The sequence below is a fragment of the Podarcis pityusensis genome, assembly GCF_964106645.2.
Source record: "Podarcis pityusensis genome assembly, chromosome: 14".
Classification (NCBI taxonomy): Eukaryota; Metazoa; Chordata; class Lepidosauria; order Squamata; family Lacertidae; genus Podarcis; species Podarcis pityusensis.
The window spans coordinates 8,920,605-8,940,262 of record NC_138039.1 but is presented as its reverse complement, the minus strand read 5'-3'; the positions used below and the strand labels follow the sequence as shown (position 1 = coordinate 8,940,262).

The following is a 19,658-nucleotide window of genomic DNA, read 5'->3' as shown; positions in this document are numbered from 1 at the left end:
TCTCTTTGACATTTGGTGGGAGGGCGTTCCACGGGTGCCACTACTGAGAAGGCCCTCTGCCTGGCTCCCTCTAACTTGGCTTCTCGCAGTGAGGGAACCACCAGAAGGCCCTTGGTACTGGACCTCAGTGTCCAGGTAGAAAGATGGGGGTGGAGACGCTCCTTCAGATATACTGGACTGAAATGATTCTACCACTGGACTCAAAACTGTTATCACTACAAAGGATTCAAAAAGAAAACTCCAAGAAGACACAGATGCAGTACTTGTTTTCCACATTCCCTCTCATGTCCAGGCCCACCGCTCATGCTGCTCAGACACCTTGCTTGTAAATGCCACTCATACCCCCTTCGCACTAACAGAAGACTCTCGTTAAGACAGGGCTGGCTCCTTGCTTCTCTGCTCTCCTTTCCCCCCCTATAGCTGCAGCATCTGTTCTTACAGTGAGGAAGGCTCCATTTCATCCCACTGAATCAATGCCAAAAACTGCACAGCAGTCATCCTCCAGATGTTGCTTCATTCCAGCTCAGTTCAGCCCCAGCCAGCAGTCAAAAGTTATCGAGATGAAGGGAGCTGCAATCCAACAACATCTGGAGAGTCAGAGGTTCCCCACACCTGCTGCAGAGGTTTCACAACACACACATACACAAAATTAGCCGGGCTGTACTCTTTCTTCTGACAAGTTTCTCTTATTTGGAGGCAAACAGCTTTTGGGGGGAGGTGGGGGCATCTGCTGTTGTTATTGTAAATTACCCAAACTTCAACCCTTGCAATCACAAAAAGATGAGGGTAGGTCCTACAAATATACAGCTCAAGTGACAAGAGGTCTAGGTAAAGAGATGCATTTTCAGTATTCAATGAATACAGTGAAAGTGTGGAGGGAGTTGCACATCTTAGGGGCTGCCAAAAATAATACCCTCTGCTTGATCATGCACACACACCAAACATCTGAGGACAGTGCAGTTGCTGAGAGGTCCCCCTCCATTGATCTTAACAGCCAACGGGGCCTGTAGGAAAGGAGGTGGTCTTTCAGATATTTGGGGCCTATGTCGTTTCATGCTTTAAATATTATGTGAGCACCTTAAAATAGTCCCAGGGACTAACTTGAAAGCATTGCAGCTGTTTTAAAATGGGGATTGCGTGGGTTCTAAATGGAGCCGTAGCCGGTAATCTGGCTGCAGCATTTTTGACCACCGAGTCACCTTCAAGGGCAACCCCATGTAGAGTGCATGAGTGCATTGCAACAATCTGCTCTGGATACTACATGAGCATTGAAAACAGAGGCCAAGCCATCTCTGAGCAAAAGGGTCCAGATCTGGAAAGAGGAACTCTCAGCCACCTGAGCCTCCAGTGAACAATCTGGGGGTGGCCCCGAAGACCAGCTGAAGTTTCTGAGTCATCTTCAAGGGCGCCCACACAGAGTGCAACTGAAGTAATATGCAGTAAATGGGATACATCAGGGGCGGCCAACTTCCAAGAGACTGCGATCTACTCACACAATTAAAAACTGGCAGTAGATCTACAACTACTCAGGTCTAAGTTGTTGAGTTTTTTTTTTATGGAGGAACGTCCGGTTTTGGGGGGGGGGGTTCAGGTCAGAGTTCTTGAACTTTTTTTAGGGAGGCAAATCCCGTTTTTTGGGATGATCAGGGTGAAGGAACATTTTTTTTAAAAAAAAGCATTCACCAAGAGATCATTAATGAAACAGTCAGCCTCACAGCGAGAACTGCGTCTTCCGGTATAGTGATCTAGAGGGCAGAGAGAGGCCGGATGGAGGAGCCAGTGATTGACTGCGATCTACCAAAACCTCCTAGGGATCGACTGGTAGATCGCAATCAACCTGTTGGGCATCCCCGGGATACATCATTTGTCTCTGCAGGGCCATAGCTTCACCCCTTCCAATTATGCACCAGGATATACAGAAAATATATATCAGAGAAATGGGTGAAGGACTTTACTGAAGCACTGTGCTTAATAGTCCAACTTCACACCACTCCCACTCGCTGTCCTACAGCAGCAAGCCCACTTTCTGTTTGCTAAATGAAGGCTGTACTGCAGTCCTGGCCAACTCAGCACCTTCCAGACTGTGCTGGCTGGGGCCGATGGGCTCCGCTGCCCTACTTAACAAGCGCTGCTCAGTGCACAATATAGTTCCCAGATTGTGAAGCAGGTACAGAGCACATCTTTTTTTCATTTTCTTCTCTCGTCTCCTGATAGGAAACGGACATCCAGAATTAGCAATAGAACATTTCGGTTTTCTGAACGGTTACATTTACATAGAAAAACTATTTTTTTTTAAAAAAAGAAGAAGACAATGTTTAGTCCTGCGTAACCTCCACCTTCCCCAACCACACACAGACGCAGTTCAAAATAAATCAATTAAAACAAAAAACCTCAAGCCCGAGAAAATTCTGCAAAACAGCTTTGGTGGAAGTAAAACTGCTGCAGCAGAAAAAGGCCACAAGCTTCTGACCACAGATTTCCTAGTAACAGAACCCGCTTGAAGAAAAATGGGCAAGACGTAGCATGAGGTAATGTGCTGCGAAGACAAGATTGTTTTCATGTGTAACAGATATCTTCTTTTAATATTTCAGTTCACATACAAGATCAGGTCAACATTCTCACAACATTTCCCCCCTTCTCTCTCTTTTTTAAACAGAACAAGGTCTGCCAAACGCAAGCGGCCTGGCCACCTGTTACATACCACAAGCTGCAAAAATTAAGCAGCCCCCTCGCATGCCCAGATTCTTGCTAAACAAAAACAGGTGCACAAACCCTGACCCAGGGCCACCTGGGGTTGGGGATGCAAAGGCGCACGTGCTCCTTTCACTTACTGAACTCTTCTGGATGTCTTGCTCAGCTTTTGAAAAAAACACCGACAGGTCTCCGTTGAGAATAACTTCGGCCAGGGAATTGACCAGAGGCGCATGATGTATGATCAGGAAAACCTGGGAAGAGGCAGCAGAAAAGCAGAATGTCAGGATGGAACCTACAAAGAAACTGCTGCTCAGAGGACCCCAAGCAGCTTTCTGACATGTCTGGGTGGCCACTATCAATCCCCTCAAGATCCATTTTTTGGGGTGCCAATTCCAATATGCAAAAAGAGCACAATGAAGTCCTGGGACAGGGCTGTGCAGAGTTGCAGATTTACTCTCCCCCCACCTTTTTTTTTTTTTTTTTGAGAGGGCAGGGAGACAAGTGTCACATATTTGAAGGCTTCTCCAAATCAATAATCCCCTGCAGTGGAAAGCTAGCACACCAGGAGAAGTCTTATTGGCAAGGTGGTAGCTTCCCATTAAAGTGGGTTGGGTGTTTCATGAATCATATATATATATATATATATATATATATATATATATATATTCATTCATATATATACATAAACAAGAACCTATACTTAAATAACACACAACAGCAGAAAGACGCCCACAAAAAAACTGAATGAAAACTAAAATAAAGCAACACACATGAAGTACACATTTCGGTTGCTTCATTCATATTCCCTGGAAAAAAAATGTTTTTGTTTTTGTTGCTTCCTACATTGCAGGGGGTTGGACTAGAAGATGCTTGGGTACCTTCCAACTCTACAATTTTATGATTCTATGATACTGGGGTGGTGGTGAAATTATTTAAAATATCTGTTCTATTTATAAGTTTCAGGGGAATGCCCTTGAGGTCATGTGATATTCTTACTTAAAAGCTAAATGCGTAGGAGTCATTTGAACATTGCTATCATCATTAAGATATGAAATCAGCTTTCAGCATGTAATTGAAAGAAATCTTTCTTGTTTGTCCACTAGAGAAGCCTCCCCTGCAGTCTGTAGTGGTGCAGTCCTTTTCAGGCTGTTCCATAATGCTCTGTTTGCATGTTGGCTCCTTGGCAAAGCCTTTCCCAAGTAAACCTGGTCTTGCCATAACTGCTTTTCCACTGCCTGCAAACTGTCCTCAAGTCTAGATCTCCCTGTCTATCTACCTGCTCACCCTTTTTCATCCATGGGATAGCAATGGTAAATATCCAAAGGATGACCCAACTACATAATTGTCATACGTATTATTGGTGCTACACTTTGAGTCACACGCAAAAATCCTGAAATTATCAGCAATACCCCAAATACCAACTATGGATACTTAAAGACGTACTTGCGATAACAGATACAGAGAAACCTGGAGGCTGATTTTCGGACGTTCTCCACCCTAAGGAGAAAAGGGTCAAGAGAAAAGTGGTGAGTGTGTTCAATTAATAGCTAGTATCAGTTTACAATGCAGAAATAAAACACTTAAAAATACATATCTGCAAAATCTCCAAGCTGCTTTGGGGAAGCTTTGGACTACAACTCCCAGGTGTTTTGGACTATAACTCCCAGCCCTTCAGCCATCACAACTCTCTCTCTGCCTCTAGGATGCAAATACTGTGCACAGATGCTTCACTCAACAGATTTGTCTCAGTTCATCTGAAAGATTGTGGCTGAGTGTTTCTCTAGTTAGGCTGAGTACAGCACATAGCTGGCTGCTTCAGACAATTTAGTGGGAAGCACAGCACAAGTGTCCAAGCCCACATTTGGTCCTTTGGGAGCACAGCCTGCCAGATCACATGCAGAATGAAGAACTACCTTATTGCCACCAGTGGCCAACCAGAGCTCACCAGGAAGCCCAGAGCTCACCCCCTCCCACAATGCTGTCTGCTCCCAGCATCTTTTATCCATAGCTAGACTGCACCTGAACATGGAAGTTCCATTCAGGCTTGCCCTGATGGATCAAAACCACCATTTACTGAATCCAGCATTCTGCTGCTAGTACTGAAGGCTAGAGCCTTGGACTAAGATTGGGCAGACTTGGGCTCAAATAGTGAAGCCCCCCGGGTGACAATGAAGCAGACCTCTCAGCCCAGTGGGGTAATTAAAAAAAAGTGGGGAGAGAATCTTGATCCCCTTAGATGAGGGCTGTGGAACCTCCACCAATCTAGCTCAATATTGTCTGCACTGACTGGCAGCAGCTCTCCAAGGTTTCTCAGGCAGGGGTCCCAGCTCAGTCCTTCCTTGAGATGCCGGGAAATGAACTTGGGACCTTCTGCATACTAAGCAGATCCTCTGCCGCTGAGCTACGGCCCTTCCCCTCTTGATGGCGTTGGATTGCAGCTCTCATCAACCCTGACCATTGCCCATACTGGCTGCTGGAAGTCCAACAGCACCTGGGGCAACAGGTCGCCTGCCCCAACATCAAAGACGGGATATTCATTTATTAAATGGAATTTCCAGCAGAAGCCAAAGAGATGCCTTCAGGAGGTGCAGGTCAAGGTGATTGTTGTTGACCCCCAGCATCCATAAATGCTGGGTGCATGCTATGAAGTCTATGGCAGACATACAGTTGCCCCTCTGGGGAATTAAAAGCCAGAGGCTCAGAAGAAGCAGGAAAATAACAACAACAAAGACACAGCGGTTTTATAAGAAACAGCCAGCATCACCTTCCTAGCAGAGGCTTCCCAGGTATTTGCCCACAAAACAACAACATCCTCATCAGTGTGTGTTGCTGAAAAAACATCAGTGTTTCTTGGTAAAAGAGCAATCATGTCCTATCACTAATTCTCTCGCAACTTCTGCACAGGGAAAATTGCAGTTGGCTCCTAATCATTTATTCCAAGAATCCATTTCTCCTTTATTTTCCTCTAAAAGCAAAAGGGTTCAAACAGGTTTCTTGTAAACAATGAGGTGATGTAACAGATATGAACCAGCAGCTCTTTCTCTGGAACAGTTACACAAGGCTAACTGTGCGAGGTTTAGCAAAGAAGAAGTAGAAGGTTTCAGTTATACCTTTAGAGCTAAGAGAAATGCTCTTTCAACAGAATTATTCCAGGCAGCCTTAAAGGTGCAACTGACAATTAAGTCCCTATAACACTACTTTCAACAATTTTTGTCCTTTTGACACCTCTCAGTTGTTAAAAGATGGTTAATGCCTTACCTTATCTTGATTTACTAATGAATACACATAGAGAGGCAGGAAAAGGCTATTCAGCAGGTGGTCTGTGAGCACCTCATTTAAGAATTCGCAGTTAATGATAAGGATATCGTTTAGGTAATGAAGATGGTCAAGGTGCTCGGCTACCAGGTCACTAAGCTTCCCCCTATTTCTGTGCCTGCAAAAGAGAGAGTTGATTGTAATAAAAACCTCTAAGCCATTTGCAAAATAAAAACAGAACATTAGAATTATCAATAAAAGGCTGCTAAAAGCAGGTATTTAAAAACAGTCAAAAGCTAATTAGGATCATGAGACCAGGGCCCTGTGGGATCTGATTTCTTTCCGCAGGGCCTGTAAGACAGAGTTTTTCCATCTGGCCTTTGGCTTAGAATCAGTTTGATTCCCTCCCCCTCTTTCTTTTTCTTTTCTCCTCCTGTGAAGAGGCTGCATCCTAATGTTTTAATGTTGTATTTTAATCTTTTAAAATTGTATTTTAATCAACTTGTTTTTATTATTGGTTGTTAGCCACCCAGAGCCCGGTCTTGGCTGGGGAGGGCGGGGTATAAATAAAAAATTATTATTATTATTATTATTATTATTATTATTATTATTATCAATTATCAGCTAAAAAGATAGGTGTTGAAATTCCGGCTTCTACATGTCCTTATAGGCTTGCCTAAACAAAAATGTTTTTAGCAGGCATCAAAAAGAACACAGTGAAGGGGCCTGCCTGATGTCAAGGAAGAATTCTGCTGTCTCTTCTCACCTCTACAACCCCCAACTCTCCTGCAAAGTTTTCCGTTTGAAGATTTTTTAGCGCTGGGGAGAAACTGTTCCTCCACAATCAGCAGAATTAAAAGTGCTCCCTTGGAGCCACCGCCATGCTTTCCTCATAAAAACCTATCAGTGCTCATCCCTACAGCTTATTCAGAAGTATATTTTTGCTCAGCAAAAGTTGAGCTCTTCCCATAAACTGTCCGTTAAGTGGAAAGTCGATTCTTGCTCACTTGCTATGCCTGTGACATGCCTGAACTGCCCCTTACTTAGAATCATAGAATCACCGGGTTGGAAAGAACCCAGAGGCTCATCCAGTCCAACAAAATAAAAATAAGATGACAGGGTCCCACACGACTTATTTCACAATTAGTAAGTATGCTGCTGGCTGTGCTTTTTATAACGCATTCCATAAGAATTTTAATGGGAGAACAAGAGATGGCTGGCTTGGACAAGTCCAAAAAAGATCTCTGTCAGCTTGACTGAAAGCTTTCAAATATTTGAGATGTGTCTAGCGGCAACAGGATCAAAGTGACTGTCGTGATCCCACCTATAATTGCAGCTGGTGGGAACACAGGAACATCGGGAGCTCTCTTAATGCAAATCTTGAGTCTTGGCCCATCCAGCCCAGTCCTGTTTACACTGATTGCCAGTGGCTTTCCAGTGATTCAGCCCAAAGTCTTCCCCAGCTGTGCCTGGAAGTGCCAGGAATTGAACATGGGACATTCTGCATGCAAATAATACGCTTCTACCATTGAGTGACATCCCTTCCCTCGTAAGCAGAGCTTCTCTGCAGCAGTTAATTGCCCCATGGCCAAAGGGCAAGGGCACAGAGCCTCTAGTAACCATGCAGAGGGCCAACAGCTGCTGGGAAGAGGTGGCACTCCCTAATTTCCAGCAGGAAAATATATAATTCTGAGTCAGTGTCAGAGGGTGCTAGCTAGTGTATTGCTAGAACATTAAGGGAAATTCTGTCTGTTTGGACAGAAGGGGGGAAAAGGACCCCGCTAAATTTGAAACAATAAAACAGAAGCCATTCAAAGCCGTTAAGCTGAAATATAAATATAAAAAGGAACTAATAAGTGTGATAAATAATAGTGATAATGATTAATAAAAATATCCCTATCCTCCTCCCTGTTCTACAAGAACAACACTGAGACAAAGAAGGAGGAAGGCAGTTCCCACCACCTGGGCTGGTTATAATCAGGAAGGTAGGCTTTTAATTATTGTTTCTTACTGAAAGACTGAAAAGTACATGATTATAAGTGCACAGAGTAAAATAAGACACAAAAAGGCAGAATGAAAAGAAAAGAAATAGAACCTACGTTGGGGGGGGCGAGCAAAAAATTGTATACATTACCCCCACCTCGCCCCAAAAATACGTTATTGCAGTTAACCGGAAAGGTGGGCTTGGAGGAATAGAGATGGGGGCTGGTGGGGCAGTGTCCCATTTGCCACAATGGAACGGCCGCTAGCACCAAGCTCCCTTCTCCCCTTTCCTCCTGGGATTTTGTTTTCTTTTAATGCATATGCCAATGTATGCAGATTTAATACAATGGACTAAGCTTCCTCGGATCAGGCGACATCCCTCCTCACAACGAGAGTTAGAAAACAGGGCTTACTCTTCATCCGTTTGCACGCAGTTATCCAGTTCAATCACGTGGCTCCCAATAAACCAGACGAGATTGGAGAAGTAAGGGACAGCAGTTTTGTCTCGGATGTAGTGCAGCATAGGCTGGTTGTCCACTTAAGAGGGAGGGGAGAAATCTTTTAAAAGATCCATTTCGAAAAAGAAGTAAAACGCAAATCAAATAAATTCTACTCAGAGCAGATACATTGAAATTAATGGACCTAAGTCAGTCATGTCCACTAATTTAATGGGTTTACTCCGAGTATGATTAGTATTGGATACAACCCACGAATCCCTTTCAATAAATAGGCTGGCTTTCAGTAGCAGAAGCCCAAACCAGATTTATTTCATGCCTAAGTTATCTATCACAGTTCATCATATTTTCCGTCCCTCGTGAGGTTAAACAAGTCCATTAAGGTGACATTTAAGTTATTCCTGCATCGTTCTGAAAACAGGCAGGTGAAACCAGTCATTTCTCACTTTCTAGAGAACTGGACAAAAGTGAAAGAATAAAAGCAATAAGGCTGAAAGTCAAAGTGATTAGCAGACTTACATGACACTGCATTAAGGAACACAGGATCATCAGTGAAGAAAGGGAGGGAAAAAACAGACAATGGTTAACAGGGTTAGGAACTGGGATGGCGAGACATCCTCCAAGGGGCTCAGCAGCTAAAGCACAAAGCATCTAGGCTAGAAGAGAGAGGTTAGGAGGAGATAGCAGTAGAAAACCATGCTGTGTGCATGCTACCATCTTGAGCCCACTCCCCACCTCCCAAGTGACATGGCATGGCAGCCTCCAAACTCAACTCGGGGGCAGCGGTTGTCAGAAACTTCCTCCCTTCAGAGAACTCTTTTCCACATGGATGTATCTGCTGTGGGGGCTCTGGCACTGTTTCCCCTTTGTGCTGCCGGGGGCGGGACTGGCTGGCTGAGGGCACTGGCCAAGTCAAAGGGACTGTTGCCGCTGCTTTGCAGCACACCCTGGAACAGACACAGGGTTCAGCTACAGAAGAGCACTGGAAGGGAAGATCATAGAATTATAAAACTGTAGAGTTGGACGGGACCCTGAGAATCATCCAGTCCAACCCCCTGCAATGCAGGAAACCATAAAGGTCTATTTTCTCCACCTGCCTCCACGTTTAGGGGTCCTGTGCAAGTAACCCAAGTAGGACCAATTCAGCCAGCTAGGCCTGGGGATTATCTAATTGATTTTTGAATTTTATTGTTATTCGTGTTTTTATACTGTATTTTATGCGCTTTTTATAATTAAGTGTTTTAAAGTGTTTTAAATTTGTTGTCATTGCCCTGAGCCCGGTTTTTGAACTGGGAAGGGTGGGGTATAAATAAAAAATTATTATTATTATTATTATTATTATTATTATTATTATTACCTGCCAGTGCAGGCTCTAGTTCACATAAGTGTGTGTCACAGTGGAAGGCATGAGCCTTTAAAGAAGGGGTGGGGAAACTTTTACTGCAGCCCAGGGGCCGCATTCCCTTCTAGGCAACCTTCCAGGGGCCACACGCCAAAGGCTGGAATGTGCAGAGCAACAGATGTAAATTTTAAATTTGTACAGTGAGCTAGTTTCTACACCAACACCCTCTCTATCCTCCATCCAGGTAAGCAAAAGGCATTAATGGAGTTCAAGGACACAATCCAGCTGAACAAAAGCACTCAAGGAGGTTGCAAAGCAAGGCTGGTGAGGAGAGAGGAGGCTATGGCTGGAGGGAGTCCAAAGGGCCAGACTGAGACGCTTGGGAGGGCCACGTTTAAGGCTCTTAAACGTGCCACCGAATCCTTTGCAGTTTCAGCTGCAAGGGATTAGCAGCAGCTCCCGTCTGGAACTGTTCCACAGACAGCAAGCCCAAGAGGCTCAGTGGTTTAGACCACAGCACCACCCGCGTCTCTGATCCTCTGCTCTACAGTATTTAGGACACGTAATGCAAAGCCTGCCCTTGTCTTTATAGCTCTAACTTGATCCCACTATGCTGTTTCACTCAAACCGGTGGATAAAACGTTCCCCCAATTACAAAACCTGCCTTTTACTACACATCAGCTGTTCTTTTTTCCTTCCTCAAATATCTTCTGGTGAACTTGGGAACATGTGCTGTTTACATATATAGCGCATATGGGGCAACTGCAGCACTTCTAAGAAGGAATTTCTAGTGATGTTAACTGCTAGAGCTCAAACTAAAAATAGCCAGCTTAATTCTTGAAGAGTTTCCCAAAAGGTGGGGAAAGGGAAGACCTAGAGAAATGCAGGTGCAAGACCAGAAGAGATGCAGGATTGAAATCTCCAGAGAGGCTTGGAAGTTATTTCACATTGTTCAAATGTTTATGCAGGAGCTGCAGAGATGCATCAGTTTGTAGACTTAAATGTCAGTAAAATTGCGCTGTATTGCTGGTGCAATAGAGTCTAAGAAAAAAACAAACCCAGGATCTACTAAAGTATTTTGGACACTCAGGGTCTTTATCCTTCAGCACATTAGCATTTTATTTTATTATTGGTATCCAAAGGAGAGGAAGTAGCTTGGGGGGCAGGCCTAAGTACTCCCCCTGCCCTTTCGCTTGATTCTTTGCAACTTGGTCGTTGGACCTCAATAGCCAAGTTAGCGCATTCAAAATGAACTCCTAATTCATGGGTCCCTCTCAGATTCTAGCATCTTTTATGACTTTGCAAGGATAAACATGGCTCATATTTCCCGAGACAGGAAATATTTTGCTCAATTCTATTCTACGGCACACTGACATTTTCTTCACTGATGAACAAAGAGAGACACGCAACATTCAAAGAAAGAGATTTTGATCATGCAACTTAACGTTCCCCATTTGCACAACGATTTGCACATTCTTCAGCATGTATCATGCATGCATGATCTTGCAAAGAATGACCTCTGGTGGCGCTTACAGGCACAACGTCTATAGAACCCTTTAAATACTTTTCACTGCTGGGACACTATTCTGGAGAACTCTTCTTTTAGAGATGAAAGTTTTAAAAGTGGCAACACTCATAGTTTTGCTCTCTCTCTCTCGTTTAGTAAACCTGTCAAGCTGTTAAGTCTTATTTTCACCTTTGCATTCAAGCCTCACTATTTACAGAAAAATTGTCACCCAAGTACTAGCTGTTCTAAGGCTACAGATTTAGGAAAACCTACCTTTGTAGACGTTTAAAGTTATCGTTCTAACAGCAATCCTGACCATGCTTTCTGGGTGGTTGAAGAATTTAATGGCTTCAGTGTACAGGGCAAAATCATTTGTGTGCTGAAAGAGAAGACAGTTAAGTCCAAGGAATTAATTTGTTTTACGCATTTGTATCCTGTCCCTCAATACAAATGTAAATTGTTTTAAACTCTTTTCAACATTGTGTTTTGATGTTGCAACCTGCCCGGGGATCTTAGGACAAAGGGCGGGTCATAAATAATGATAATTTCCAGATTACCTGATTTTTCCGTGTATAAGACGAGCTTTTTTGACTCAAAAATGAGGTTCAAAATTTAGGCTCGTCTTATACATGGGTAGTGCTGAGGGGGGCATCTCCCCCCCCCAACAATCAAGTGGCCATTTGCCACTTAAAAACTCAGGCTCACGCTTCATTCTGGCAGGTGAGCGATTTTCGGCATTGGCCGCTTGATTTGGGGGGGGGGGGGAATCCCGAAAACCACTCACCCGCCAGAACATAGCACACAGCCACTTGTGCTGCAGCTGCCTGATCGCCGCCATTAATCACGCTGGCGGCGATCGGGGAGTTGATAGTGGTTTCTGCGAAGCAAGCGGAACCAAATGTTGTGGTGGGGAGAGATTGATTGACTGGTTCCCCGCGTCCCCCGACAGAGACCCCCGGCGATTTGCAAGCGCTCCCTGCAGAGAGGCAAAAGTTTGGGAGGAAGGCACAAGCCTGAATGGTACAGTGGCTGTAAGCAGGGTCCTTTGTCTTGACCAGGACAGGCAGGGAGCTGTCCCTTTAAGGAGGAGGGTACCTTGCTGTTTTGTGCTCCCTCTCTCCAGGCCTGATCAGCCGCCTCCCTTCGCCAGGATCCATCGGCTGGTTGGGCTGCCAGCCATGGGAAGCCGGCGCAGCCCCTCCGCGGCCATGCTCCGGCTAGAGCAGCCACGCGCTCTGCCCTGGCGGGCTGCTGCAGGTCCTCCCCAAAAGCTCAATCCCCCTATTTTCTAAATGTTGAGGCCAAAAAAATAGGAGGCATATTATACAAGGGGGCGTCTTAAAGACGGAAAAATAAGGTAGCTAACATAATAAAATAAGGTGCAACCGAAGAACAATAAATGATAACAGCAACATGACGAACAATAAATGGTAACAGCAACACTCACGAGCGCAAGACATTGAGCACCTTTTTTATAAAAAAAAAAGAAAGAAAGTGAAAAATCAATTATTTTTATCATACAAAAAATACAGCCCTTCCTCTCTAGCCCCTCAGCGAAACTCATGTACGGCCCCAACCATTTGGGCTTCAAAGCACAGCACCACCTGATGTGTAACTGTGATGATCGGGTGACTTGACAGGTGGGAAACTCTGCTCACCTGTGCAAGTTTGGTCCAACAAGGGACAGGGCAATAATTATCTAGCCCACTGGCCAGAGAAGATTCCCCATGCCTGCAATAAAGACAGGCTTGCAATGTTATATTTGCTGAGTGAAAGCAGCTGTAGCTAATGATCAACATGTTGCCTCTTCCACAGAAAAACAAACAAATACTATGTTAAGATGGAGACATTTAATCTAATGCCAAGTCAGACTACTTAAGCTCTGGTGCCCTCTCCTGGTAAGACGCAGATAAAGGACAAAGAAAAGCAGGAAAAAAATTAATTCCATGGCAACACTGCCAAAGAAGTGTCTCATGGGACAGATCTTTGATCGAGTCCAAGGAGATAGCTTCTAATGTCCACAGTCTGTTGGGCAGTAGTACTGGGTTTAAAGACCATCAACAGTACAGGGCTATATTAGGACTGGGGAAACCTGTGGCCGTTCAAAAGTTATTGGATTTCAAATTCCATCAGGCCCAACCAGCAACGCCAATGGCCAGAGATAATATGAGTTGGAACCCAGCAACATCTGGGGGGCCAAAGATTCCCAGTCCTAGGTTAGACTGACCCCTCACTAGCTAAGCTGTAGTTAATTTAAATCTGCATATGTTTTTCCGAGTGAAGTATAGCTAAGTCGCATACGCATGTTCTATTTTGTGTTGCCATATAAATATTTTCATATATTGCTCCCTATTTCTCCCTTCCCCAAGAATCATTCAGGTATAATGTGCTAGTGATTTCTCTTTGTTGCTACTACACTTACATCTTTCACAAAGTGAAATGCATTCGTAAGTATTTTGCAGGGGTATTTAAAATAAACCCTTCTAAACAGATCTTAGCTTCTTGACTCCTGCCTGGTCACCACCCTCTTGGCTGCAGGGCCAATTTAAGAACCTCATTTTCATAGATCCACTGCAGCCGCAACTTTTTATTTTCAAGTTGAAAGGGGTTCCTCTGCCTACCTCATTGTAAAAGAAATGAACCGTGTGGTTGTTGAGCTTCAGAGAAAGCGTTTTCAGGAACGAAATGTAGTATGCCATAATCTCTTCATCCGAGAAGTCAAATTTGTGCACAATGATAGAATTTACGTAGTTGTTGGAAAGCAAATAGTCTGGGAAGGGGGGGAACATATTCATAATCAGTACAAACGTTATAAATTGCACAAAAATGAAGAGATTCACACAAATTGTTCTATTAAGTAATGTTTCCTAAAAGTATTCCAGCATCCGATTAGAACAGCCTCTGCCAACCTAGTGACCTCAAGATGCTCAGCCCCAGTCAATACAACAATGTGGTCTGTGGTGGATGGAAGCTACAATTCAGAAACATCTGGAGGGCACCAAGTTCAGAAAGGCTGGATTAAAGAGAAGCCAGACAGCAACAATGGGAACAATAAAAAATCAATCTGCTAGAAGCACATTCAAAAGTCTGCACATGAGTTTTTGATGCCATCTTGTTTCTTCATCCCCCTCTAGTTTTAGATTCTTATCTAGACTTCAACCTAGTAACAGATCCCTTTTAAAGGGAAGACATAGCAAATAATAGGCCTCAACTCCCTAATAGCATACTTTTCTCCAATGTAAGGAGCAGCCTTTGTTGCATACACCAACTTTTAAATGCTTCTATCACACGATTCCTTCCCTGTTCCGTGTCTCTATTCCATTTCCCCGCCTACCTCCTCAGAATGAAGGCTTCCTGTTTACTGCTCTAAACAGACAGGTGGCTTTTTATTTGTTTGTTTGTTTGTTTGTTTGTTTGTTTGTTTGTCTGGACCACAGGAACCTAGAAAGTCTATGAAAACCAAGTTATCTTTATCAGATTTAGAATGAGTAGGAAGGAGGTGATGGAGGTGAAATGTGTAGCCCAATAAACTGTCAAGGAGAGCAATTTAATAATATTAAGTGAGCCATAGCCATTTCCATAGGATTACAGCTATGGATTGCTCCATGCCTTGGTTGCCATCCCTACCTCAAACAACAGGGCCCTAATTTGTAGCTGACACACAACAACCATCCAGTGCAAGTTGCAAACTCATAATCTTCAGAACAGCAAAGTAGCACCTCCTAGTTCCTGACCTGGGAAAATGGACCCTTAGTCCTCTCCTCCCATCCCACCTGAGAAAGGCAGGCAGCAAAGGTTTAGTACTGCAAAATCAAAACTATGCTGATTTCGTTAAAGGCAACATGAAGGCATGCATACTTACAGAGAGACGTTTCATGACTAATGTTCTCGAAAAGGATGTTCAAGGTCTGCAGGAGCTGCACACACACGTAACGGCCAGACTTCTGACGCAGAATGTTCAGAAAGAACACAAACACGTTCTTCTCCAAGAAAAAACTAGAACAACATTGAAAGTTGTTACTGATTTGTTTGCTATTTGTTACATGAAGGAAATCAATCAATCAATCCTTAAAAGGATTATTGCAAAACATTTCAGCTGCAGTTACTAGGGAGCAAGTCCTGTTTAAGAATGTGGGACCATTGCTGGTGTTGAACCATGGCCATTGGGTTAAGGCACTTTTTTCCCCACGTATTTTTTTTTTAATGGGAAAAATAAGTAAAGATTTAAAAATAGGTTTTATGTTATATTATGGGCTGGAAACTGGAGGCCAGCGAGTCATCACAGGCACAGGGAATTGCTCTTTGGCTCCAGGAGATGCCATTTGGTACAATTGACTGGTAAATGTCAAGCCTCACTTCTGAAATGCTTAGCTGTCCGTAAAACAGGCAATGGTACACCATCTGAATGGAGCAAAAGTTTTACTACTTTGAGGTAAGGATGAGTTTGGGGCAATGCTGAAGAGTTGTATAGCACACAAAAACAGATGCAAAACATAGAGCAGAACCACCAGAAAGAAGCAGAGCCTACTAAGGCCTGGTTTGCATGCCACACTAAACTATCATTTAAAGTAAATTGTGGTTTAACACAAATGAGCAGCATGCTAGTGAACGCTGCTCAGTAGTGCAATTTGCTCCTGCCTTTGCCACAATGGGGTAAAACAAAAGGCTTAGCGTTTCATGTGAACCAGCAATTGTGTTTTTTCTCCAAATGCACTACTGTTGGAAGCCAAGGTTTGTTCAACACAATCAGCCTGTTCTCTGGTTTGTTCCTCCCAGTGTGGCAAGCACATGAATGGAAGAGGAGCAAACAGGGCAATATTAAGCAGTATGCATAAACACACTGAAAATTCCTAGTAAACCACAGTTTAAATTTAAACTATGATTTAACACTGCGTGTGAACCAGGACAATACTGTTTGTACTATAAGTCCACCGCAGCTTAGAAAATGTATGAGGTACCAATGAGAAACTACCTTTTTTGTGATCAATTTGAGGCTGCAGCTCTCAATCCAGCCTGTAGCTCACTAAACCATAATGGGGCTTCTTAAACCAGACATTGAGAACCTGCGGCCATGCTGGCTGGGGCTACTGAGAGCTGGTGGTCATCAACATCTGAAGGGCCATAGGTTCCCCCACCCGTGTAGAAGTAAACACAGCATTGGGCTGCACATCACTGATTTAAATCAAGCTACGATGGTTGCAGTCCAGCATGGGCTTACTTGGGATTTAGCACCACTGACTTTCTGAGTACGCACAGGTAGGATTTACACCCTCATTTTACTTCTTCCCTTGCATCAGTGGCGTATCAGCTTATATTTCATACTGTTATATTCTGTATTCAAAAGCAAACACTTAAAAGCTCTTACTCAAACACTGAACTGTCATTTTGGTCTCCCCATATTAGGATCTCAGTTATAGATCGAATAGTCTCCACCAACAGGTTGCGGTTGTGTTCAGTCACAGTGGTATTTTTGGTCAGAACATGATACATATACCTGAAAGACAAGCAAACGAGAAAAAAGATATGAAAACACTGATTGCAACAAGCGTGTTGAAGTGCGGCCATTTGAAATGGCTCTGCTACTTTACTTGCAAATGAACAAAGGCACTCCCTGTGCTGTTGGGACTTCAATTTGCATCTGGCCATGCTGGCTGGGCTTGATGGGAAATGTAGTTCAGCAACATCCAGAGGGCTGAAGGTTCTCCACCCCTGCTTATGAAACACTATTTTGCAAAAACAATTGCGTATCCTGTTTTAAGATGGTTTCCAGGTGGAAAGAGCAGCCCATTTCCAGCAAATAAAAATTAACAATAACTGATACAACATCAGCTATTAAACTAAACTAAATATGGTACAAACATTCTACTTTTAGGGAGCCTGTCCCATACATACTTGTCTGCCAAAGAATTGCGCTTTCAAAGCCTGCTGCTCACAGCAACAGGTCCCATATAATGGACCACACCAACCACAGTATGGTTTTCCAATCACAATTCAGATGTTGATTGTGCCCTAAAGACTCAAGAAATCTGTACTCCATGCTTTGGCAAATCTATTTCAGGCAAAAAAGTGTTATTTAGGAGGATGACTACACAACATGCTGATCTTTTTAATTTACAAAATCAGTTCCAGTATTTCATATGACAAATTAAGAGAACTGCACCAGATGATTCTACTTAACCAGATTTAACCACACCTCCTGCAGCACTAACCATGACACTATTTTTAGCCCTTTTCATTTCTGTGGAACTTCTAATCCACTTTATTACAAAGATGCAGGCTACATTTCTTACACAAGCTCCAAGCTTCCATTGCTAAGACACTGAACAAAATAATAAATTAGATTTATCCAAAGCCTTAGTAAAACTTGTAAGTATGTAGATTATGACAGATAGATCAGGCCAAGGATGTACAGTGGTACCTCGGGTTAAGTACTTAATTCGTTCCAGAGGTCCGTTCTTAACCTGAAACTGTTCTTAACCTGAAGCACCACTTTAGCTAATGGGGCCTCCCGCTGCCGCCGCGCCGCCAGAGCACGATTTCTGTTCTCATCCTGAAGCAAAGTTCTTAACCCGAGGTACTATTTCTGGGTTAGCGGAGTCTGTAACCTGAAGCGTCTGTAACCTGAAGCGTCTGTAACCCGAGGTACCGCTGTACCTGGCCCAGTATCCTGTTTCTATTGTGGCTAGGCAGATGCTTCTGGGAAGATCGCAAGCAGGACATGGCTTTTCCCCTTTGTTTGTCCTCAGCATCTGAGATGCAAAGTATACCGCCTCTGAACATGGAAAGTTCCACTCAGCTATCATGACAAATCTGTCCAGTCCTTTTCAAAGCTTTCAAAGTTGGTACCCATCCCTACATCTCAAAGACAGTGGAGCTCATTCTCTCTTGTGAGAAGTGCTTCCAATTGTCCATTGTCTACGAACAGTTCAATATTTTTTTTAGGCTGCTTCAATACACTGGTGCAGCCAGCCATAGCTATCTGGGAACCAGTCAGTCGACTCTGATGAATCAAGGAGCACCTTAAACAAACAACTGCACTAGGAGTTATTTAAAATGCTTCTGGAATGCTCTGAAGAACTTCTCCTGCATCAAGATAATACGAGGCTGCAATCCCCAGGCATATTTTCTTAGTGGTAAACCCCAGTGAATCAATGCCCACGTAAAGGAGACTCACAAGCTTGCAAGGCAAGTCATTCAACCTCACTAAGGCCTTAGAAAAGGGATATGGGTCGGCGCTCTTTTTTCACAGAGAAGGAAAACTGAGGCCAAGAGTCAGCAATGTGCCCAGCACAATTTTGTGTCAGAATTGTTTTCCGAATCTTGCCTAGAAAGAAATAGCTCATAGCCTTACATGCCCAAACTCTGCACCCACATCATCAATCCGCATGTGCTCACCCTCCTTATTTTCACCCTACAGGACTCTCTGTGGCTTTTCAGCCTTCTACAACACTCACAATCAAGTATGAGTCTCACCATGCCAGGTGGCTAAACTCTACAGTCCTAAACAAAGACATACACAAATATTCTATACTGAACACCACATACAACCCATGCAAAACAGAACCCTCATGATCACAGATGGTCAAATCCTGGGTATATATTTTCCTCCTGAGTGCACACCACATACACAAGGCACCAATCTCCTTATCCCCACTGGACCGAACCTGGAAACCCACACACAGATTTCATGTAGATGACAATTCAGCAAAGCTGCTTTCAGATAGGTTCTAAGGCCTATCAAGATGGAATTGGTTTCAAAAATCGGCATGTCAAAAGAGAGAGGAGCTCAAAAGTAAACACTTCATCATCTGTCGCTGCTTTGGAATCCAGTGGTGTGACTGACACCACCTTGATTCCCAGAACCTGGAAGGGAATCCATTTGTGTTTCTTATCGGTCATACTACAGGCTAAGGCAGGCACCAAAACAACTAAATAATTTCAAGTTGCTTCTGTTTATCAGCTGCTTTTTTTAAAAAAAGGCTATTATATCTAATATACTCTGTGTGTCTGTACACACAAACAGAAGTACGCCTACCACCTTCATGATACAGCTTTTGGGGAATGTTGAAGAAGCACCTCTTTACCTTGGCTTCTGACATTCAAGATGCATATTTTTAGGGTCCACTTTATTTCTGTGGTTGCAAGTTGTTTTGAACTGCTTTTAATATTGTGTTTTAATTGTTGCAACCTGCCCTAGAACCTTAAGGTGAAGGGCAGGTAATAAATTAATAATAATAATATGAAGTATTTATGTAGAGTGAAAGAGTTTGTGTGTGCACACACACACTTGCCTATCGATATAAAAACAGTCCAGGAGAATGCACACATCTATGTATGTGTGGCCATAATTGCACACACCATTCCTTGGTTTGCGGTTGTTATTCCTGGTAGGGTTTTACCAGATTGACATATTGCTATTTTT

The 19,658-nt window shown here is 43.5% G+C and overlaps 1 protein-coding gene across 5 annotated transcripts in view; it reads right to left on the bottom strand.

Moving 5' to 3' along the window:
• CLEC16A (C-type lectin domain containing 16A) overlaps window positions 1–19,658 on the bottom strand; it is a 96,439-nt gene that overhangs the window by 66,358 nt on the left and 10,423 nt on the right. For all 5 annotated transcript variants that reach the window (XR_013979426.1, XM_080980967.1, XM_080980966.1 and 2 more), the window contains exons 2-9: window positions 16,602–16,730; window positions 15,099–15,232; window positions 13,858–14,006; window positions 11,510–11,615; window positions 8,346–8,469; window positions 5,953–6,127; window positions 4,138–4,191; window positions 2,832–2,945 (exon numbers count right to left, since the gene is read on the bottom strand). Coding sequence is in view for 4 of the 5 variants with exons in the window: in XM_080980967.1 (XP_080837093.1) it covers window positions 2,832–2,945; window positions 4,138–4,191; window positions 5,953–6,127; window positions 8,346–8,469; window positions 11,510–11,615; window positions 13,858–14,006; window positions 15,099–15,232; window positions 16,602–16,730 (985 nt within the window). In the remaining variant the exon portion in view is untranslated. The remainder of the gene's footprint in view (window positions 1–2,831; window positions 2,946–4,137; window positions 4,192–5,952; window positions 6,128–8,345; window positions 8,470–11,509; window positions 11,616–13,857; window positions 14,007–15,098; window positions 15,233–16,601; window positions 16,731–19,658) is intronic.